Genomic DNA, 21,468 nt, shown 5'->3' with positions numbered 1-21,468 from the left:
CCCTTTGATCAAACAGAGCCATCAATGGGTCTGCATCTCAAAGAGACCATTAAAAAAGGGAAAAAATGGAAAATTGTTTGTGGCAGCTCTTTTTGTATTGGCAAAGATTTGGAAATTGAGAGGATGCCCATCAAATGGGAAATGACTAAATAAGTTGTGGTATAAATGATGAGGCAATGAATTTCAGAAAAACCTGGAAAAACTTACATGAACTGATGCTGAGTGAAATGAACAAAATCAGTACACAGTAACAGCAAGATTGTATAATGATCAGTTATGATAAATTTCTCTGCAATACAGTGGCCCAAGAGAGTTTTAATAGACTTGTGATGGAAAATGATATCCACATCCAGAGAAAGAACTATGGAGACTAAATGCAAATCAAAGCACACTATTTTCACTTTTTTGTTCTGCTGACTTTTCTTTAACAACATGACTAATTTGGAAACATGTTTGAAATGATTATACACGCACCACCTTTATCAGATTGCTTGCTATCTTGGGGAGGAGGGAGAGAAGGAAGAGAGCGCAAAAAAATTTGGAACTCAGAATCCCTTACAAAAATGAATGTTGAAAACTACCTTAACATATAATTGGGAAAAAAATACTATTAAGTGGGAAAAATTAAGTTTTGGGAATCTCAATGAACCAAGATGAATCCATCATTGGAGTCATGCCAGAATAACCTCATTTCCTTTTTTGACAGGGTTTCTAAATTGCAAAATGAGTTAGACATCCCAGAATATGTCTGGATCACACCAAAGCATTTGAAAAAGTCTTACTATGTCCTTGTGGGCAAGATGGAGAAGTGTGGGCTAAAAACAGAACTGAATGAAGGGCCAGACCCAAATTTGGGGAGCAGTTCAATTATGTTAAATTATAAATCAAACACCCTGGAGATAGCTATTTGGCTTACTTTATTTCACTCTGTCTTTCTATTCTTACAGAATTAATGCAATGAATATGTTTAAGGGATTAAATCTCTGCCTTAGATATATATTGACTTGTGACTTGGGGCAAGTCACTTAAACTTTCAATGATCTAGACAACTCCCTGATATTTTAAATTGAAGAAAAAGTGCTGATCCAATAGTAATAGTAGGAGCTTTCTCATCAGGACGTTCCCTGTACCAATGTAATCCTAGTCCTTAGTCCCAATCCCTGTTAATATTAATGCCTATCTAAAGGTAGTTATTACTTACTGCAAGGAAATTGCAGCTAGGCTAATCAGTATGAAGAATGATGTAATACTGAGGAGAGGCACATGTTCTCTTAGAACTACATTTTTTATTGCCATCTTCTAAAATAATGAACATGGAGCTGCCACATTTGAAGTCAGAATTGAGTTAGAATCCCACTTCTGCCACTACTTAGCTATGTTACTTTGGGCAAATTGAAGGTCTCTGAGCTTCAGTTTTCTCACCCTTAAAAAGGAGGGGACTTAATAGCATTCCTTCGAGTTCTAAATCTATGATTCTCTGCAAATTTTAAGAGGCAAATTTAGAATTTTCCTTTTGTATCATAAAACATGATTTCCAGTAAAGCAAAGTCTCTCTCCACTCCTTCCTAATGATTCCTTTCCTCATCTGTTCTCAGAGGACTTTATAGTACTTGTTTGTACTGAACTCATTCAATTTTGTATTTTGATATGAGTACAGGTTTTAATCACTACTATTAGATTATATAATAATTGAGATCAAACATGGAGTTCTATATTGCTTTGAATATATTTAAATATGTTCAAGTTTTCTCCCTTGATATGTAAGTTCCTTGAGGACAGGGATCCTTTCATGTCAGTGACTAATTAGCACAGTGCCTGGTACATTGTAAATACTTTTCAAATAACTTTTTATCCATCTTCCACAATGCCTAGGCATTTAATAAACATTTATTGAACTACTTCTGGAGCAGCAAAATTGTTAGTGAGGGTCTTAGGAACAGTAAAGGCTTTTGCCATTGACATTTCAGCCAAACTGGTTTGTTTGAGGTTGGTGACTCAGGGCATTCCTTTCTTGTCTCCTTTCAATGCCTTAGAATGCATGATTTTTTCCCCTTCTACACTTCTTTCGACCCCGGTTTTCCTTCAAGTTTGATTCAAACACCACTTTCTACAAGTGGCTTATCACAATCTCCCTTCCCCCACTCCATGCCAGTTCAAGTACTTTATATCTTTATTATCTTCAGTTTTAGGCATATATGTTGTTTTCTCCAAGAGAATCTAAGTTTCTTGAGGGCAGACCCTGTTTTCTATTTGTCTTTCTTTGTATCCTCAGAGGTTGGTACAAAGCCTGACATCCTCAATCTTTGTTGAATGAATGAAAGGATGACTTGTGTATATGTGAAAGCCAGTTACTTGTTTCAAGAAATTTCCCCAGAGGAGAGCTGTATCTGGGTCAGGGTGTGAACATGAAGCCAGGACCCAGGAGAAAAGGAGGAGCGAGTGGAAAACAAATTTTTGGGCCAGAACTGAACAGTCTTGGCTCTCAGCAAGGAGAAAAGGCAGAAATCCAGTTGGGATTGAATGAAGTAAGCGAACTTTGGCTAAGGTTGCAGGGGGAAGCGGGAAAGAGAACACGTAGTGGCAAGCATTGCACCAATCATCCTTATGGGGAGGGGGGTGGTTTCTTGGGCTCTGGCCAGCTGGAAAGAGTCTGCCTGCTCCCGCCCGCGGATGTCCAGATGCCTGAGCTCTGCTGCATGGGACTCCGGGGAGGCTTTGACTCCTGAAGCCAGGGGTGGGGCCCCAAAGTCTAGGGATGCTAAGCTGCGGACAGGGATAGATGAATAACCCTTGGCTGAGAGCACGTAGTGCGAGGGCAGCTTGTGCCAAGTCATAAGACCATGATAACTTAAATCACAACAATTAGGGTCCTGCCTGTGGGCTGGGCGGGGGCAAGGGGGCTGAGCTTAGCAGGGATAAAAGGACATCGTTAAGCCTTGGTCTCCTTTTTTCCTTCCTAACTGGGCAGTTGTTTTGTGAGGTGAGGGCCCGGTCTGAGGGGGAGGAGGCAGGCAGCATCCCAGCAGCGGCCAGGGAGGCAGTCCAGGAGTGGCTAAGCAGATAGCCAAGGGACAGAGGAGACAGATTAATACACTAAAGCCAAAACTCCAGGAATTGAGAACTCACCCATTTCAAATCAGGGGTAGGGAGAAAAGGGAGGAGAGAGAGGTTGAGAACTAGAGAGCAAAAGGGTGAACTGCTGGACTTCTCATCCCGCTGGGGCTTTGGGTCTGCTGCAGGGCTTTTAGGTACACCCAGGGGCTCAGGGTGAAAAGCAAGCAATGGCCGTGGCAGGGTGTGTGCAGCCGGCCGACTGGAGCGGGATAGAAGAGGACCCCCAGCCGACCCGGCCCAGCCTGACCTCCATCTCCTCTGGGGAGCTTCGGAGCTTGTGGACCTGTGACTGTGAGCTGGCCCTGCTGCCCCTGCAGCAGCTGCTGCACATGCAGCCGGGCTTCTTCCAGCTGCTGGGAGACCAGCTCCTGGTCCTGGGGCCTAGGCCTCAGGAGGCCTCACGTGGGGGCTTCAACGTTTTCTGCGACGGATTCGTGCGCTTAGATGGGAGTCTCTACAGAGTCAGCAACTACTTAAAAAGGTGAGTGACCTAGGCTCGCGGCGGGCCTGCATCCCATCTCCCCTCCCCCAGATGCTGAACTCTCCTGTGCTCCCCCCTCTATTCTCCCTTCTCAGTCACCCGAGGCTGAGCTATCCCTGCCTTCCTGAAGCTTCCCCATTCGCAGCTTCCAAATTTGATGTTTTCTTGCTTTGCCCAGCAGCGGCTGTGCACCAATTTTCTTCCAATAAAATTTCCTGTATTTGGCATTACATTTTCGCAGGTGCAGGTCAAAGTCTGTCGGGAAAGCACTAATTCTAAGGTCTGGAAAATTGGGTGGGTTATGTGACCTTGCATGGGGTCTTCCTCATCAAAATCGCTGAACAAATAGACTTATGTTTCCTGCAGTCTAGAAGAGTGAGTTCCTTTGGGGGAAGTAGAGTCAGTTGAGAAATGTCTTTCCTCTACTTTAGGACTGGGGAACACTACAGAAATCTGAAGGCCCAGGATTTGGCCTAAGGGGAGAAGCGATCAATTTTGATTCTGTAAACTAAAGGCTTTCACAGGTAGCATAAAGAAAGTGTACTTCTGCTTCCACTCTGAAGAACTAGTTATTAGAGCTTCCACAGGGATATATGCTGTACATAGTAAACTCAAACTTTGTCCCCATACTAGAAATTTACAATTTAAACAAAGGATCAAGGATCGGCAAAGAGAGAAGTCAGTTGGACAGATTACTGAGTAAATAGTGATCAGTGAATAAAATGAATTATAACTGTTCAGAACTAAGGATTAGTTGACAAAGAGCTCTTCTCTAAGACAGAAAGAGCTCTGTTCTAGTACTTACTTTTGACAAATACTGGCTCTGTGATTTTGGATAAGTCACTTAATCTCTATTCTATGTAATTCTCCAAGACAAAGTTTTGTGGGTCATATGACTGAATATGGGGGTTGCAAAGTCATGATTTATCACCAATAAATGTTTGATTTTTATACTTGTTTAATATACTAATTCGTATGCCCGGGATTCTGAGTGGAAAAAGTTTTAAGAAGCCTTTCGTTAAGATGCAGAGAAGCTGCTGAATAGCATTTCCTCTAGGGGAGGATGAGACTTAGTGAAATATAAGGTTCAGTCTTTGTCCTTATTAAAAGCAATAGTGGTATGAATGGTCAGTAAACTGTGGGATGAAAAATAAACTGCTTGAGTAGTGTGGCAGAATAGAATGATGAAAGAAATCCATTTCAAGTAAACAATAATTTATTGAGTGCCTACTATGTGCCAAACATGGAGGAGACAAAGATTCGAAGGAATTAGTTCCTGTCCTGCAAAGGCTTAAATTCTATTGATGGTAAGAAACTACATGTACAATAAGATAAATAAGTGCAAAATGTAAACAGAATTGTATACGGAATAATTAGTGGGAGGACAAAATTATAACATCTAAGGTAATCAGAAAAGTTCTTTTCTAGGGAATGGCTTCGGCTGGGTCTTGAAGAGCGTGGGATGGGGTTGGGACTTAATAAAGAAGAGTTCAGGAGGCAGAACATTCCAGGTGTGAGAGGGAAAGAGAGGGCAGAGTGTATTAACATCAAAGTTTCTTCTACTTAGGAAACTCATTTTCATTGAAAAGGAAAGATTTTGAAATTCTAAATGATGAAAGAGAGTATGCTTGGTGAGCTGGGAAGAGGAGAGCATCCTAAGCATAAGCAACTAAGAAAGAAAATTCAAGAGTAATATGAAGGGGATGCTGAGTTAATTTGCCTCTATGCAATGAAAATGGATCGTGTTGAAATTCTGACTTGGAAATAGTGAAATTGCTTTTTTCAAAAATAAGTGTCTAGAACAAACCCAGGATGTGCATAAACTTTAGTTAGCTCTGCTATAATCTTAGAGGTTGTGACCACCTCCTACTAACATGAGGCATTCTTACAGAAATAAATGAATGATTGTGTTTGCTCATCTTACTAGATAAATGTTTCCTGACACATAAACTTTTTTTTAATCACTGGTTTATCTCTTATTTGATGATTAGTGCTTGCAAAGAGCTATGCATGTTTTCTCTGAAGAACATGCAATGTTAGTCTTTTAAAATGAGTTCTTTATCCTCCTCCAATATTTGTTGTTTTGTCTGACTGCTGGTAAATTTTTGCTTTTCAAAATTTTTCTTTCTATATTTGTCTGTATCCATATACAAAGTACAAAGTACATGTTCTTCCTTCTCTCCATATTCCTCTTCCCCCTTCCTATCCTCCTACTCTCCTTCTTCTCTTTCTTCCTCCTTCTCCTTCCCTTTCTGCTCTTTCTCTTTCTTCTTCCCTTAGTCCTTTTCTTCCTTTCCCCTCTTCACTCCTCTTTTTTTATTCTTTTCCTCTTATTTCCCTTCCCATTCACTCTCCTTTTCTTCTTCCTCCTCTTCCACTAATGTAGATCAGCATCTGCTCTATACCTTACTATCTTAGAGCAGAATTTTTAAGGCTTGTTCATGTCATGAGCCCTTTTGGCAGTGTGGCAAAACTTAAGTATCCTTTCTTGGGATTACAAAGGAAATCAATTATATTGAAATATAGAGCCAGATGCTAAAATTTCCAAGTTGATAAATGCCTGAAATCTATCTACAAACTTCTTGAAATGGGATTCATGGACTTCAGGTTAAGAACTTCTAGAGTTACTGAAGGTCCCATGGCCAGCTGTGCCAGAGATGGTATTTGAACAGAATTCTTCCAAATTCTTCCAAAAGCTGACTTCTAAAAGCTTCCAAAGCTGGCTGGCTAGCTACTACACCACACTAATTCCAAAATAGGATCCACAGAAGTGGGTAAATGGCCCAGATAGTTTGATTTTAGGGCTGGAACTAGAATCCAAGTCTTTTGGACTTAGTCCCATGTTCTCTTGGCAGTATCCAGTACCATGTAGCTTTAAGGGAATTCCTTGGCCAATGCCACAGACAACATCACCATTTAGTCCGGCTTTCTGAAATCTAAAAATATAGATATGGAATTTCTTTGGCTGGGGCAGCTGTTGTAAAATCTGCCCCAAATATGGACAATAAAATAAATAATAAAACAATAAAAAAGTTTCTTCCAACTGCTACAACTCTATACAGAGAGGTAAAGTTGTGAGGAGAGAGAGAGAAATAGAGAGTCACACAGAGAGCTACACAGAGAGACAGACAAAGAGAGAGACAGAACGAAGTAGAGAGAGACAGAGATAGGTAAGGGACATTCAAAATGGTGGGAGTGGTGGTGAAAATGGTGGAGTGTGTATTTGTGTGAGTGTGTATATGTATTTGTGTGTGTGTGTGTGTGTGAGTGTATGCATAGGATACAAGTAAGACAAAAAGGGTAGAATCGCCATACAATAAAGAGTTGGAAAATGTTCTTTTAAATCATCCTCCCTCATCCAGTTAGTTTCCAAATCTTACTAACTCTACTTCTGTAGCCTGTCTCATACTTGTCCCCTTCTTTCTATTTAAACAGCTATTATGCTCATCAGGCTTTCATCATGTGGACTATTGCAATAGCAATCTAATTGATTTTCTTACTTATTAAGTCTCTCCTTTCCAATACATCTTTCACATAGTTGATAAAAGTAATCCTCCTAAAAAACACAAGTTTAATTATCCCATTCCCTAGCTCAAGAAGTTTCAGAGACTACCAATTCCCTTTAGGGAAAAATACAGATTTTTCTTTTTTGGCATTTAAAACCTTCTATGATTTGACTTTGTTCTATGTATCTTTCTAGACATATTTTTTCCTGCTTCATGCATGCAGTGGTCCAGCCAAATTGTTCACAGTGTTATTCTCCAAACTCAGCATTCTATCTCCTACTTTTGTATAGATTTGCAGAGGCTGGTATATATTTTGTGTTCACCTCTTAAAATTCTTGCTTCCTATGAGATTCAGCTCTGGATGGAATTCATCCAGAAAAATTTTTTTCCAATCCCTGTAGCTCAGAGGTGCTTAACCTGGGATCCAGGAATAGATTTCAAGGAGCCCATGAATTTAGATGGAAAAAAAGTTATGTCTTTATTTTCACTAACCTCTAACACAAATCGCACATTTCTTTCAGTTATTAATGTAGGTAGCAAATATTTTTCTGAGAAGGGCTCCATGGGTTTCACCAAACTTCCAAGAGGGGTTCAAGCCACACACACAAAAGCTAAGAATCCTTGCTCTCTTCCTTCTCAAATTGTATTGTGATTACATATCTGTATACACATTACATTCTCCAGTAGAATGTAAGTGTCTTTAGGGCAGAAATTGTGTTGTTTTTCATCTTGTTTTGTATATGAAGCATCTAGCATTGTAGCCTGAACATAATGGTTGCTTAATGTTTGGTGACTGAATCAAACTTACGAAAGTTAGTTTAAAAATGATACAAACACAATATTAAGTATAATTATTTCATTTAAAGCTGTCTGGGATGTTGAAAGAGTGTCCTTTGCATTTACTTTGGTCTGTGTTTATTTATATATTTTTATTATTGTTCCTGCTATATTGGAAATTCCTAGAAGTCAGCGTCCACCAAGGTGCCAAGTACAGCCTTACTGATTATATGTTTAATGAATGAATGAAATGAATGGGTATGATAATTGCTCAAATGACTGGTAAAGACTTTTAGGTTATGATGATGTGAAAGGAAAAAGACAGGGAGGAAATATGTTGTGGATATAGAATTGATAAAATCCAACAATAATTGGATAATGGGAGAGGATAATTTGAAACTGGAAAAATGATGGTCCTGAATAGAGGAAAATTAGGAAGAGAAAATTTAACAGGAAAGAGAGTGAATTCTGTTTGGGGTACATTGATTTTTCCCCTCTCATTTTATTTTTTCTTAATTACATGTAATTTTTTAAACATTTGTTTTTTTTTAAATTTGAGTTCCAAATTCTTTCCCTCACTTATCCCTCTTTGAGAAGGTAAGCAATTTGATATATATATATATATATATATATATACATACATACATTCATGCAAAGCAGACTCATCATCAAAGAAAACCCAGATGAAAAAACCCTCCAAGAAAAAAGAAGAAAGTTAAAAAAAAGTATGCTTAGATATGCATTCAGACTGCATTCAGACTTCATTAATTTTTTCTCTGGAGATGGATAACATTTTTTTTTTAGCATAAGTCCTTTGCAATTATCTTGAATGATTGTATTCCTAAGAATAACTAAGTCATTTATAGTACACCACTGCTCTTTTGTACACAAGGTTCTCCTAGTTCTTCTCACTTCACTTGGGTGTATTGATTTTAATATACCTATAGGACATACAGTTTGAAATGCCCAGTTGTTAATTAGAAATATAAAGTTGGATCTCAGAAAGGAATTAGGAATAGAGTTATACATGTGCTAGAAGTGATAGTTAAATTCATAGGAACTAATGAGGTTGTCAAAAGTACTTAGAAGAAGATCCAGAACATATTCTTAGGGTATACCCACATGCTGGGGATAAGACCTGGCTACGATCTACCAAAAGAGCTTCTAAGGAGTGACCTAACAGTTAGAAAGAAAATTGGGAAACATCAGCATCATGAAATCCTAGAGAGGAAAAGGTAGCCAATAGTGTCAGAGGTTACAGAGTAGGTCTACAGGGAGATGAGGAGTAAGAAGATGATTTTTGACAATTAAGAGATCATTGATAACCTGGGATGGGTCAATTTCAGTTGAGGAGTGATGACAGAATCCAGAATTCAAGGGGCTTGAATGAAATGAGAAATGAAAATAAAGGAAGCTGAAGAAACTAATGTAGATAGCTTTTTCTAGACATTTGACCATGAAAAGAAAGAGCTGAAGCACAGAAGCTTCAAAGGATAGGAAGGTTAAGTTAGTTGGTTATTGTTTAGTTTTTAAAGGTTAGGGAAGACTTCTAGGCAGTACTGAGAGAACTGGAAGAGGGAGATTGAAAATTATAGGGAGGTGGAGATAGGCTGTCAGAAGAGAGAGGAGGCTAATGGGATTGAGGACATAAGTAGAGAAGTGGTCTTAGTAAGAAAATGGACCATGTTTTCACCAGAGACTGGCACATTGGAGAAGATGGAGCATATTATCAAACTGTTTTGAGATATAGACTAGAAGAGATGAGGGAATTCACTCAGAAAAGTATAAGGCAAGGTCCTTTGCAGGGAGGGAAGAGAATAGTGTTTCAATATAGAACATATCATCATAGATTTAGAGCCATAAGGCACCATATAATTCAACTACTTCATTTTACAAATGAGGAAACGAAGATTTAGGAATGTCAAGATGAAAGTCTACAGGTAGTAGTTGTTCAAAGCAAGATTTAAGCCTTCTTAGCTCCTTTGAATTCAAAATCACAGTCCTGATGATGCTATAATAAGGCAATTGGGCAGTTCATTAGCAAAGAATAAAAAAAAATTGCCTTGCTGCAGTGAGGACTCCGGTTGAAACTAGGTACCATGACTTTGTAAGAGCCCCAGTCATCAGAGCTATAAGACTTCCTCTAGTTCAACAGCATGTGAATAAAAAGGCTTGTTGTGGTTTGGTAAGGAATTAGTGCTGATAGCTCGATGGGACAAGGGATTTGAGAATAGAGAACAGTATATAGCTGAGCTATGGGATCAAGTTTAGGAAGAGAGGAAAATAAAACAAGAACAGAAGCAGTCGCTCAAGAGAGCAGAAACAAGGGATGGGGAAGTCATGGTCAGGATTAGAAATAGATTGAGGGAGGAGTGAGGTACAAGGGAAGGTGAAATGGTAGGAGGTTATGGTCAGATAGAGAAATGTGAGTTAGTAATATCATTCATTATTGTTTTAGAAGAACCTAAACAAACTGCTTAAGGATAATAATTCCTTTTTTTTTGGTAGCTTTTTTCTAGGGTGTTATAGATAGAATGTTAGAGTAGAGAGATCTATATTTGAGTTCTGCTTCTAATACTAGTTATGCAAATCTGGGTAAATTGCTTAAGCTTCAGTTTCTTTATCTATAAAATGGGGATATTAATAACTCCTCCCCTGCAGAGTTGGTGTGAGATAATATATATAAAATACTTTGCAAATCTCAAAGTTCTTTATGAATATGAGCTGTGATTCTTAGCTTCTCAGAGTCATGTGGAGTACACAGTAGCTTTTATTTCTCTGGATTATTTTAGAAATGTCACAGAGCTGGAAAGGTACAGCTTTGAGGAGGTGACCTTGTTAAGGATTCTTTATTTGTTGAAATTATAATGAGGCTCTCCTGTTTAATTCATCTGTATCTTTTAATCACTGCCTTGCCCCAGTGTTTTCTGTAACTATGACAAGATGAAGCAGGAACTGACAGAAAGCAGGAAAGGGTAGGAGACTCCCATTTTTTCATTCTCCACATATTACTTATGTCACCAGCACATTTTGTTTAGATCCCTAAAAAGCACAGCATGTTTGGTCAATGTAACATAGTGCTTTTAACAAAGACGGTAGGGTTGAGTACTTTTTTGGAAGAGAGCTGATAATTAGAGGAATGAAACTTCATGTGCTTATTTAGCAACTTGAAGGACTGAGCGTGGTATCATTTTTGTGTTCCTAGTGCCTTGTCCTTTTGGTGTACAGAATATATTCTCTGTAATGGTGACAGTCACTGAGTACATCTGAACCACTGACTGAGAGATCAGGAGTGATTTAGTCAATTGTATTTGCATTACTTTTTTTTTTATAAGGTGCCAATTTTAAAATTCACTCAAAGGAGTTTAACCTAACTGTGGTAGTAAAAATTATCTGAGGGATCTATTGATTAGGTATTGCTTCCAATCTGAATCAACACAGAGATAGTTATCTGAAGATTTCATTTACACTCAGAGTCAGGCTCATCTATTAAAAAAAAAAAGTAAGACAGCCTAGAGCATCAACTTCTACATCTTTATATAGAAGGGGAATGTGTAAGTACCATGGAAAAGTAGAATTTTATAGCAGGAAAGATAAGGGTAGATATGTCTGGAAGCAAGTAAAAGAGAAGGGGAAGAAAAGGATACTCATCCACTGCCACTGGTCAAACTTGTAGTTTCTCTTTTAGCCTTGAATGAAGGCAATGTGACCTTTGAACTTCCCTGACTTCCCTGAGCAATGCCTGGAAATTCAAAACAGACCTTGGGGCAGTGTTCTTTCATTATTGTAATGATGTGAAGAAGTCAGAGTCAGAATTTTCTTCCCATCACTGTTTTTCTCTTATCTTAGTGCAGTAAGAGACCTGAGCCGCAGACAGAAATTCTCTTGTTGCTTTGGGAACCAAAAAAGAATACCTGTTGTTTAGAATAGGATATGTATTTGGAGTGACAATCCAGAATAGCATTGTTCTCTCAGTAAATCTTGAACAGATACTGTAGAGGACCCTAGATATTGGGGAATTCTGAGAAAAGTATATTTGAAGCAAAAATACTTACAACAGGATGTTAACTCAGTGTGATTGATGAAATAATGGTTCTCTAGTTCACACATATTTAGTTTGCTGTAATGATGTAATCATACTGAGGTATTTAAGGGCTGAGAAGACTGGAAATAAAGACATTCCATCTTTGGCCATCCTCCTGGTGGCTCTCCTGCTTCCTGCACTACTCCACTAAGATCAAGGCTGGTCCTGAGATCCTCCACAGAGCTAGTCCGGACACTACATTTTGGCGCCCAAACAGGGACCTCCAGAAGTACATTACAAGATACCTTAGAAAGACAAGGAACTGGGCCCATAGTTGAATGGGTCTTTGTTAGTGAGCTGACTAATCTTTGAGAGATAGTATGGTCCTTTTAATGACCCCAACTTATGTCCTTCATTTGTATCATTAAAATTCTTTTAGTGAGGCTGTGTTTTTGTGAGTCATATAATAATGCAATCCCTAAAGAATTAATATTTTATGTTGCACAGAAGGCAGTGGAGAGACACATGTTGGGCATTAGTAGGGCAGTGTCATATATTGCTAACAGAGACTTGCTGAAGATATAAAAGCTGCCCTCCCTGTTTAAATGTTCTCCTTGCTCCAACTTCCTTGCTTCTAAACTGTCCTGAATTCTGGCTTCTGATCTCATTATTCAATTGGAACTGTCTTCTCCAAAATTACAAGCAATCTCTTAATTCTCATATCTAATGGTCCTTTCTCAGTTTTTATGTTTCTCTAACTCTATGGCATTTGATAGTGTTGAACATCTTTTCTTCCTGATTTTTTTTTCACCTTTCTGGATTTTCATGACACTCTTCTCTCTTACTTCTCTTCTAACTGATCCTTCTCAGTGCCCTTTGCTGGATCTTCATGTCACACCTAGGAACTATGCTTGTTCTCTAAGGTTCTCTCCTCTCCCTCTTCTCTCCTCTTTATATTCTCTCACTTGTTTACCTCATCAGCTTCCCTGGGTTCAATTATTATTTCTATGATGATAGTTCCCAGACATATTGATTTATCTAGTCCTAGTTTGTCTCCTCAGTACCAGTTCTGTATTTGTAGGTCCTTGTTGAAGGCTTAGAACTTACTATCCCTGAGACATTTCAAATTCTTTGTCTTTTCCCCCAAACACTCCCCTTTTCAAAGTTTTCTATTATTTCTATTGAGGGCACCACTATCTTTCCAGTCCCTCAACATCACAACCTAGATGTTATCTTCAATCCTTACTATCCCTTACCCCACATACCCATAATTTGCCATACTTTATAATTTCTAACTCCAAGACATTTTCTCATCTGTCTCCTTTTCTCCAGTCACCTAGCCACGAACTTAGATCACCTTTCACCTGAGCCATGGCCTTCTAGTTAGACTTCTTGTCTCAAGTTTCTGCTTACTTCACATCATCCTAAACACATGTACAAAGTGATTTTTTTTAAAATACAGGTCTAATTATGCCCTCTATTCAGTGAAGCCTTTTGCTTTCATGATCAAATATAAATTTCTCTATTTGGTATTTAAAGCTGTGTCCATATTTTTCAATTATCTTAACATGTTATTTCCCTCTTCTCACTCTGTGGTTGACTGAAGCTTGCTGATCCTCTTTAATGATGGCTATCCCCCATTCCTGGATTTTTCTCCTTCCTCATCTGTCTCAGAAACCTTAACTTCCCTCAAGAATCAACTCAGACACTATCTTGTGTAGCAGGACTTGCTTGGGTACCTAGACTACTGCTGTCTTTTCTTCTGTAGTTACATTTCATTTACTCTATAAGTATCTTTTATTTGCTTATTTTTGTACATGTTCCATCAGTTAGAATGTAAGCTTCTTGAAGGCAGGGTCTGTTTTTACTTTTTACATCTCCAATGCCTAACACAGTGCCTGATACATTATAAGTTCTTTTTTTTTTTGGGGGGGGAAATTCCCATTTTTTCTTCTTTTTTTTATTAAAGCTTTTTATTTTCAAAACATGCATGGATAATTTTTCAATATTGACTCCTGCAAAACCTTGTGACATTATAAGTTCTTAATAAACAGTTGTTTATTAGTTGATTATAATTGATTATAATGATTATTAACTGGATATCTGTACCACTGAATGTTATTACCCATTTTAATGAAATTACAGATCCATTGAAGTCAGGTTTTAATAAAAATATGGATTATTCTCTCAAATTTAAGAGAGAGAAATACATTATAGAGTCTTTTTGGTTTTGTCATTCAATTGTTTAAATTGTGTCTGACTCTTTGTGATGTCTTTTGAAGTTTTCTTGGCAAAGATGGAGTGGTTTGCCATTTCCTTCTCCAGCTCATTCTTCTAGATGAGGAAATTAATACCTAATATAATAAATGACACATAGTAGGTATTTAATAAATGTTTCTTGTTATCATCTTTGGACTTAAATATAGAGAATTACAATCCAGAAGTACTTTTGGACCAAGTTAAAAGCTCCTTAAGAAGAGACATTTTAATGGATCCTTCTATCTTCGGCTCTTTGCTTTTATCACTAATGATAGCTTTAGCAAATATAATAAATATTAAATACAGGGAAGCAATATTTGCATTCTTAATTCAGGAATATTCGCTGATTAAAGAATTAGTCCATAATGTAGTCAATCAGTGCACATTTAAAATAACCTAAAGCATATAAATGCAGGAAGCCTAGATTGCTATAAGACTTATTTCTTTGTTCTTCTGGTCTTCATTAATGACTTTTTTCTTAAAGGTCAAATTTCATTATAATGAACTCTAAGGGACTGCTTACATCCTTTTGTTTCATTTTCATTTTATTGTGCTGAAAATTGCTATTGTGTAGGACTCAGAAATCTTTGTATTAAAGAGATTTTTGTTGAATTTGTTCATATGTAGGTAGTTGGGTGGAGCATCTGTTTAGTAGGGATTATGCAAAGTACTTGGAGTAAACTGTGATCCACAGTTCTATTAATTAGAATTTTCTATTAATGGATCCAATAACAAGGATATTTTCACTAAGATCCTGAAAGATCCCGAAATGTTTTCTGGGTCATCAAAAACAACAACAACAACAATAACAACAACAACAACAACAACAACAACAACAACAACAACAACCATCATTTGTATTCTTTGAAAAAAAAAACTCTCTATTAACCAGACTAAATGATTAACTGAGAATACCTTATTCTCTCTCAGGTATGCCAGGAGAAAGACGAAATTCTATTTTCCATTGAATTGCCTTCTCAAATAGGGGAAGCATACCTTGGTATATATTAAAATAAATTCTGATTAAGAAGCATTCCACAAAAATACTAGAGGGAAATGGATATTCTCCCAGCTTCTGATAATTTCTTTGTTGAGATTTACCATGTTTTATTCAGCAGAGTAGGTTCAATTTTATCTTTTTTCTTCTCAGCTGTATTCTCATTTCAGGGGTTTCTTCTTTCCTCCTAGGCACACTAGTAAAAATCACAGGTGGGGGAATAAAACTCCAAATACACAGTATCAGGTTCTTGATGTATATCACAGGTTCCTGAGGCCTGAGAATCTAACTGTTTATGCATGACATTGGAGAAAATGCATTCAAAGTTCCTACCAACCAACTTACAGACTTTTGGGAATACAGGAACTTTACAAGTTACAGATTTCTTTTATTTCAAAGGTCTGATAGAGTAGAAATCAGGGTGTGTTTGAATATAACTAAGGGTTAAATTTAAATCCACACCAAATATTGTGAAAATCAAGAACAACATATTAATGAAATATATTCCAAAAATGAAAGGGATATTTTTAAACCAAACTAGAAAATTGAATGGTAGCAGAGGCAACCTAGTTCTGACATGGGGACTGATTTTTCTTGACTCCATTGGCCCATAAGTGTGTCCATGAGAGTTGTGTGACCCATGAAGTATAGGCTCCCCATATAGGGAAAGTAGCTCTTTGAACAAAAGCTCAAAGCTATAATTTTCATGTCAAATCTATAAAAGCAGCCAACGAGAGAAATATCATTCCAAGGTTTCTCTGCCTGTGTTTACATGTGAGGAACACACTGGCTGCCTCACGGCCAATGAGAGCCAGTATTATTGGCCATAACCAGCCTGATCCTTGTAGCCATATGCACTGCAGTTGGATCAGCCATATGGGGAACTTCAGTGGGCTGGGATCCATCATGTTGGCCAACCATGCTCATGAATGTGTAGGGGAACAGTCTGTTTGGTTCCATGTAGACGTGGCTTATTTAGGGAATTGTGTCCAGAATAAAAGCTATAGCCTTCCGTATAGAGAGGGAACTGTGAAGTAGAAGATAAAGCCAAGGATCTGGGAGTCAGGAAGAGCTGAATGTGAATCCTGAATCACTTACTTACTAGTAGTGTGAGTCTGGGCAAGTTACTGAACTTCTCTCAAGTCCAGTTTTCTCATCTGTAAAATATTAATAACTGCACCTTACCTTAGAGGTTTGTTGTGAGTATTAAATGAGAAAATGTATGTAAAATGCTATACAAAACTTGACCTATATCAGTGATAACCATTATTATATAAGCAGTCCATTTTTGGCCCTGAACTGTTCAATATATTTATCAATGACTTGGATTAGTGAATGAATGAATAAAACTTTAATAAACGCTACTAACTAGCGTGTCTAAGTGATGAACATCCAAGTATAAAGAAGGAGATAATCCTTATCTTGAAAGTACTTAAATTCTAATATGAGAAAGCAGCATATGTACATGGGGGTAGGGAGGTGGGGAATTGATCTGGGAAGGATATTTTGATCTGGGGAGTTGAAATGGTTAGTTGATGTATATTTCAGAATTGGTGCTATACTGATTTGATGAATGAAGACAAATGGCATTGTTATCCAATTTAAAGATGACAGAAAAGCAATCACAAACACAGATCTGTCCCACTGAATATCATTCATTGGTTTCCTGAAAACATGAAAAAAATAGGACACTGGAGCAGAACAGATCCAGTTGGAAGGGAACCCACTAAGTACAAATACTAAAACCTATAGGATGTAGGGCAGAATGGGACAGGAAAGGTGCAGTGATTTCAGCTTGAGGAATTTTAATGGGGTTTGGTTAGCAAAATTATTGTGCAGTGATGTTGGTTTTATGGGAGAATGTGGACAAGAGTCTCACAGGATAAATAGCTTAGGTAAGTTGATGAGATCACAGATCTAATTCACGGATAAAAAGATGGTGAGTTAAGGCAATTTGTGTGTCTATAAATTGGATAACAGAAATATTAACTTAGCCAGTAGCCCTTATTCTTGGTCAGTCATTTTTCAGTCATGGCTGACTCCTTATGATCCAATTTGGAGTTTTCTTGGCAGACACACTGAAAGGGTTTGCCATTTCCTTCTTCAACTCATTTTACAGATGGAGAAACAGAGGCAAACAAGGTTAAGTGACTTGCCCGGGATCACACAGTATGTGATGAAGCCAGACTTGAACTCAGGAAGATAATCAGTGCAGGCTCAGCTAGCTGTCCCCAGCTTTTTCCTAGATATTCTTTTTTTTCTTCCCCAGAATGGAGCAGCTGGCAAGCTTTACTTATTTCAGATAAATTGTACCAGATAGAATCTGCTTCTGTAGATTCTCCCTATCTTTGCTTGCTGTACTTTAGTATACACTTCCCTGGGTATTAGAGTGACTGTTCATGAAAATCTTTACAATGTTATAGGGCTGACTCTAGATAAATATCAGCCCCATTCCCCAGCCTCTTCTAGTTCAGAACTCTCATATCTCAGTCGTCTTCCTCTAAATAGCAGGATTCTCCTACCTATCACCTCTCTCTATAGTCTGGCAGCTTTCCTACTTCCTTGGCACTCTTAAATAATCCCTGACTAGCTTCAGTCTATCCCCACCCCATTCCCCTCAGCATTCAGATGGGATGAGAGGTGTGTTTATGGGAACAGCTGCAATTATACCTCTCTTTTCCATTCCTGTAACAGTCCATTAAAAAAAAAAACAAGAATCAAGATTTTATAAGAACTTAACAGGTTGATGTGATGGAGACTCAGATAAATAGAATTACGTGCAGAAGGGATACTTCTGCATCTAGATTAAAACCCAGTTGTACAAAACAAGATGGGGAAACATCTGGATTAATGAGCACTTTATGTGAAACATGCATTTGTGTGTATGTATACACATACATCCCTCTCATTCCCCACATGCTCATACCCCCTCAAATCTCTCACACCTCCAGACCTGCATTCCTACAAACCCTCCTCCCTTCTCCCACACAATCTGCCATCACCACTACCATCAAAACTATTTACAGGTTTTAGTTGACTTGGACTTAATATATGACTCCAAATGGTTATATGGCTGCTAGGAAAATGAATGCAGTCTTAGGCTGTATTAAGAGAAATATAGTGCTCAGACCAAGGAAGAAGCATTTATTCCCCATTTCCTCTGTGCTTAGCATGGTGCTAATCTCTTTACAAATACTATCTCATTTGATCCTCACAATCCTGGGAGGTAAGTGGTATTATTATCCCCACCTTATAGTTCAGAAAACTGAGGCAAACAGAGTTTTAATGACTTGCCGAGGATCATACACCTAGTGTGTGTCTAAGGCTAAGTTTTAGTAAACTCCATTGGCTTCTTTTGACCTTAGGCTCAAATTTTATTTGAGGTTCTTTTATTTAGGGGTTAAAGTCCTGTACATTCTGATTCCTATTTATATTTCTGCCAAATTCATATACTCTGTGGTCCAGCTGAACAGGCCTTGCTATTCCTTAGGAACAACATTCTATCTTCCTCTCTACCTTTTGCACAGGATGTACCCTACACCTGGAATGCATTCCCTCCTCACGGGGTTTTCCTCCATGTTCAGCTGTAGCTCCAGCTCCTACACATAGCATTTCCTGATCTCCCTCCTTCTTCTCCCTCCCCTCCTCCCCCCAGCTGTTACTGCTTCCTCCCTTCTTCAATTACCTTGTATTTATTCTGCATTTATTCTGAAATATGTACCTATTATTTCCCTCTATAAAATAAAGGTATTAGATGAGAGACTTTCATATTTTTATCTCGTACCTAGCATAGTGTCTGACACATTGTGGGTGTTTAATAAATGTTTGCTAATTGATTGACTGTATGATCTACAATATTTTGCATTGGAGTATTTATCTTGTTTGTGTGGAGTAAAGTGTTCGATTCAGGTGTATCATTTTAAGAACAATGTTGACTGTGTGACTCTGCACAAAACATTTATCCTCCCTGTGCTTCAATTTCTTTCTATTTAAAATGAGAGACAAGATGATCACTAAGATCCTTTCCAACCCTAGATTAAATCTTATGAGTCTTGGCCAGACTATAAATGATGTCATTTGAGGAATAGTGAAAGGGATTGGGAATATTTAGTTTGATGACATGAGATGAGTCATAATTGCCTTTAAATATTTGAAGGGTTGGGGCAGCTAGGTGGTGCAGTGGAGAGAGCACTAACCATGAAGTCAGGAGGACCTGAGTTCAAATACTTCCTAGCTCTGTGACCCTGGGCAAGTCACTTAATCCCAATAGCTTCAGCAGAATAATAATAATAATACATGAAGGGCTGCCAAAAAGAATATAGATTAGACTGCAGGGAAAGTATCTTTTCTGGGGCAGCTTACTGGTGCAATGGACCATGTATTGGATTTGAGTCAGGGAGACCTAAATTCAAATCCTTCCTCAGACATTTACTTTGGGCAAGTCAATTGATCTCAGTTTCAGTTTCTATAAAATTCTATTAAAAAGTGTTCTATAAAATAAGGATAATAAAAATGGGTTATTGTGAGGATAAAATGAGATAATTACATGTAAAACACTATAAATCTTAAAACACTGTAGCTAGTTAACTTTTATTTTCATTAGAAATCATGTGCAGAAGACTCTATCAGGTGCAAATGTCTTAAATGATGAAAATTAGATGAACCAAATAAACACTTCAGTTTTTTTCCCATGATGCATAGGTTCAAAAGCAAAGCAAACCATACAAATAGAAGATGTCAATCACAGATTTACATAGAATTTGAGATTTGGATGAAGTTTTAGGGACTATCTTTCCCAGCCCCTTCCTGAATGAAGTCTACTATTACATATTCTTTATTTTTATCCAAAATACTTTTTTTTTTTAAAAGTGAAACAAATACAATTCCCTAAAAAGGTTGCATTCTTGCTGTTTTATGAAAAAAATTAAAATATGATATAAACATAATTTAATAAAATTTTTAAGGGCAGCTAGGTAATTCAGTGGAAAGAATATAGAATCTAGTGTCAGGAAGACTCATCTTCTTGAATTTAAATCTCCCCTAAGCACTTTCTAGCTGTATTACCCTTAGTCATTTAACCCCATTTGCCTCAGTTTTCTCATCTATAAAATGAGTTTTAGAGGGAGATGACAAACCACTCTAGTATTTTTGCCAAGAAAACTGCAAATGGGGTCACAAAGAGCCACATGTTACTAAAAAGCAACTTAAGAACAAAAATGAATTTGCTTGGTTTAAAGCAGAGAACATGCTATTTTGGCTCCACTAGTGTTGTATTCAGCTTTGATTGATCCTCTAACCAAATATCTGCCCTCTGAGATCACAGACATTTTTTGCTTCAAGTCTTATGTCAAAATGTTGATTCACAGCAGGCCCCTCACATTGTATAATACTCAGCTTGAACTATAGAACTGAGTATAACTGTATTCATTGAGCTGAGTGTAATTGTATTATTACAAGCCTTCTATTGGAGGTCAAGGAAAATAAAAAGGGGTTATTACACAAAATCCCAGAAAAAAACACAACCATTTTATTTAACTGTAGGTCTATAGTCACTGATATCCATTTTGTGTTTTTTAGGCAAGTTTACGAAAGCTTCACCCCGAAAGTTATAAAAATCTTCTTCATGTGGCCTGAGGTCTGAAAGTTTTCCATCACTGGAGGAAGCTTAGTGTCTGTATATCCAGAAGGCAGAACTAGGAGAGTCAACAGTCAGTCAATAAGCATTTATTCAGGGCTTATCATGTGCCAGGCACAGAGCTAAATCCTGGGGAACACAAAAGATGGGCAAAAACTTAGTCACTGTCCACAAGACACTTATATTCTTGTGGGGAAAGAGAGGGAAGACAACAAGAAAATTCAGAAAAGCATGGAAAGACTTATATGAACTGATGCTAAGTGATGTGAGCAGAACCAGGAGAACATTATACATGCTAATAGCAAGATTATGTGATGATCAACTATGATACTTAGCTCTACTCAGCAATACATTGATCCAAGATAGTTCCAATAAATTTGGGATGGTAAATGCCATCAAGATGTAGATAGAGAACTATGGAAACTGAATGTGAATTGAAGAATAATATTTTCACCTTTTTTGTTATTGTTTATTTACTTTTGCTTTCTCTTGTTTTTTTCCCCTTTGTTCTGATTTTTCTTTCACAACATGACTTATGGAAATATGTTAAAAATGATTGTACATGTATAACTTATATCAGATTTCTTATTATCTTGGGGAGGGAAGAGGTAAGAGGAAGAGGGAGAATTCAAAATTTTACAAAAATGAATGTTGGAAACTCTCTTTACATATAAT

The 21,468-nt window shown here is 37.6% G+C and overlaps 1 protein-coding gene across 1 annotated transcript in view; it reads left to right on the top strand.

Annotated features, from left to right (window-relative positions):
- Positions 1-2,780: 2,780 nt before the first annotated feature.
- The window catches only part of MEDAG (mesenteric estrogen dependent adipogenesis), a 29,771-nt gene continuing 11,083 nt past the window's right edge, over positions 2,781-21,468 (top strand). The window contains exon 1 of the mRNA XM_003764499.3: positions 2,781-3,595. Within this exon, the coding sequence (XP_003764547.1) occupies positions 3,282-3,595 (314 nt within the window). The 5' untranslated portion in view covers positions 2,781-3,281. The remainder of the gene's footprint in view (positions 3,596-21,468) is intronic.

This window comes from Sarcophilus harrisii, chromosome 3 (assembly GCF_902635505.1).
Source record: "Sarcophilus harrisii chromosome 3, mSarHar1.11, whole genome shotgun sequence".
Taxonomy (NCBI): domain Eukaryota; kingdom Metazoa; phylum Chordata; class Mammalia; order Dasyuromorphia; family Dasyuridae; genus Sarcophilus; species Sarcophilus harrisii.
The sequence above is the reverse complement of the archived record's forward strand: the minus strand, read 5'-3'. Positions and strand labels throughout refer to the sequence as shown.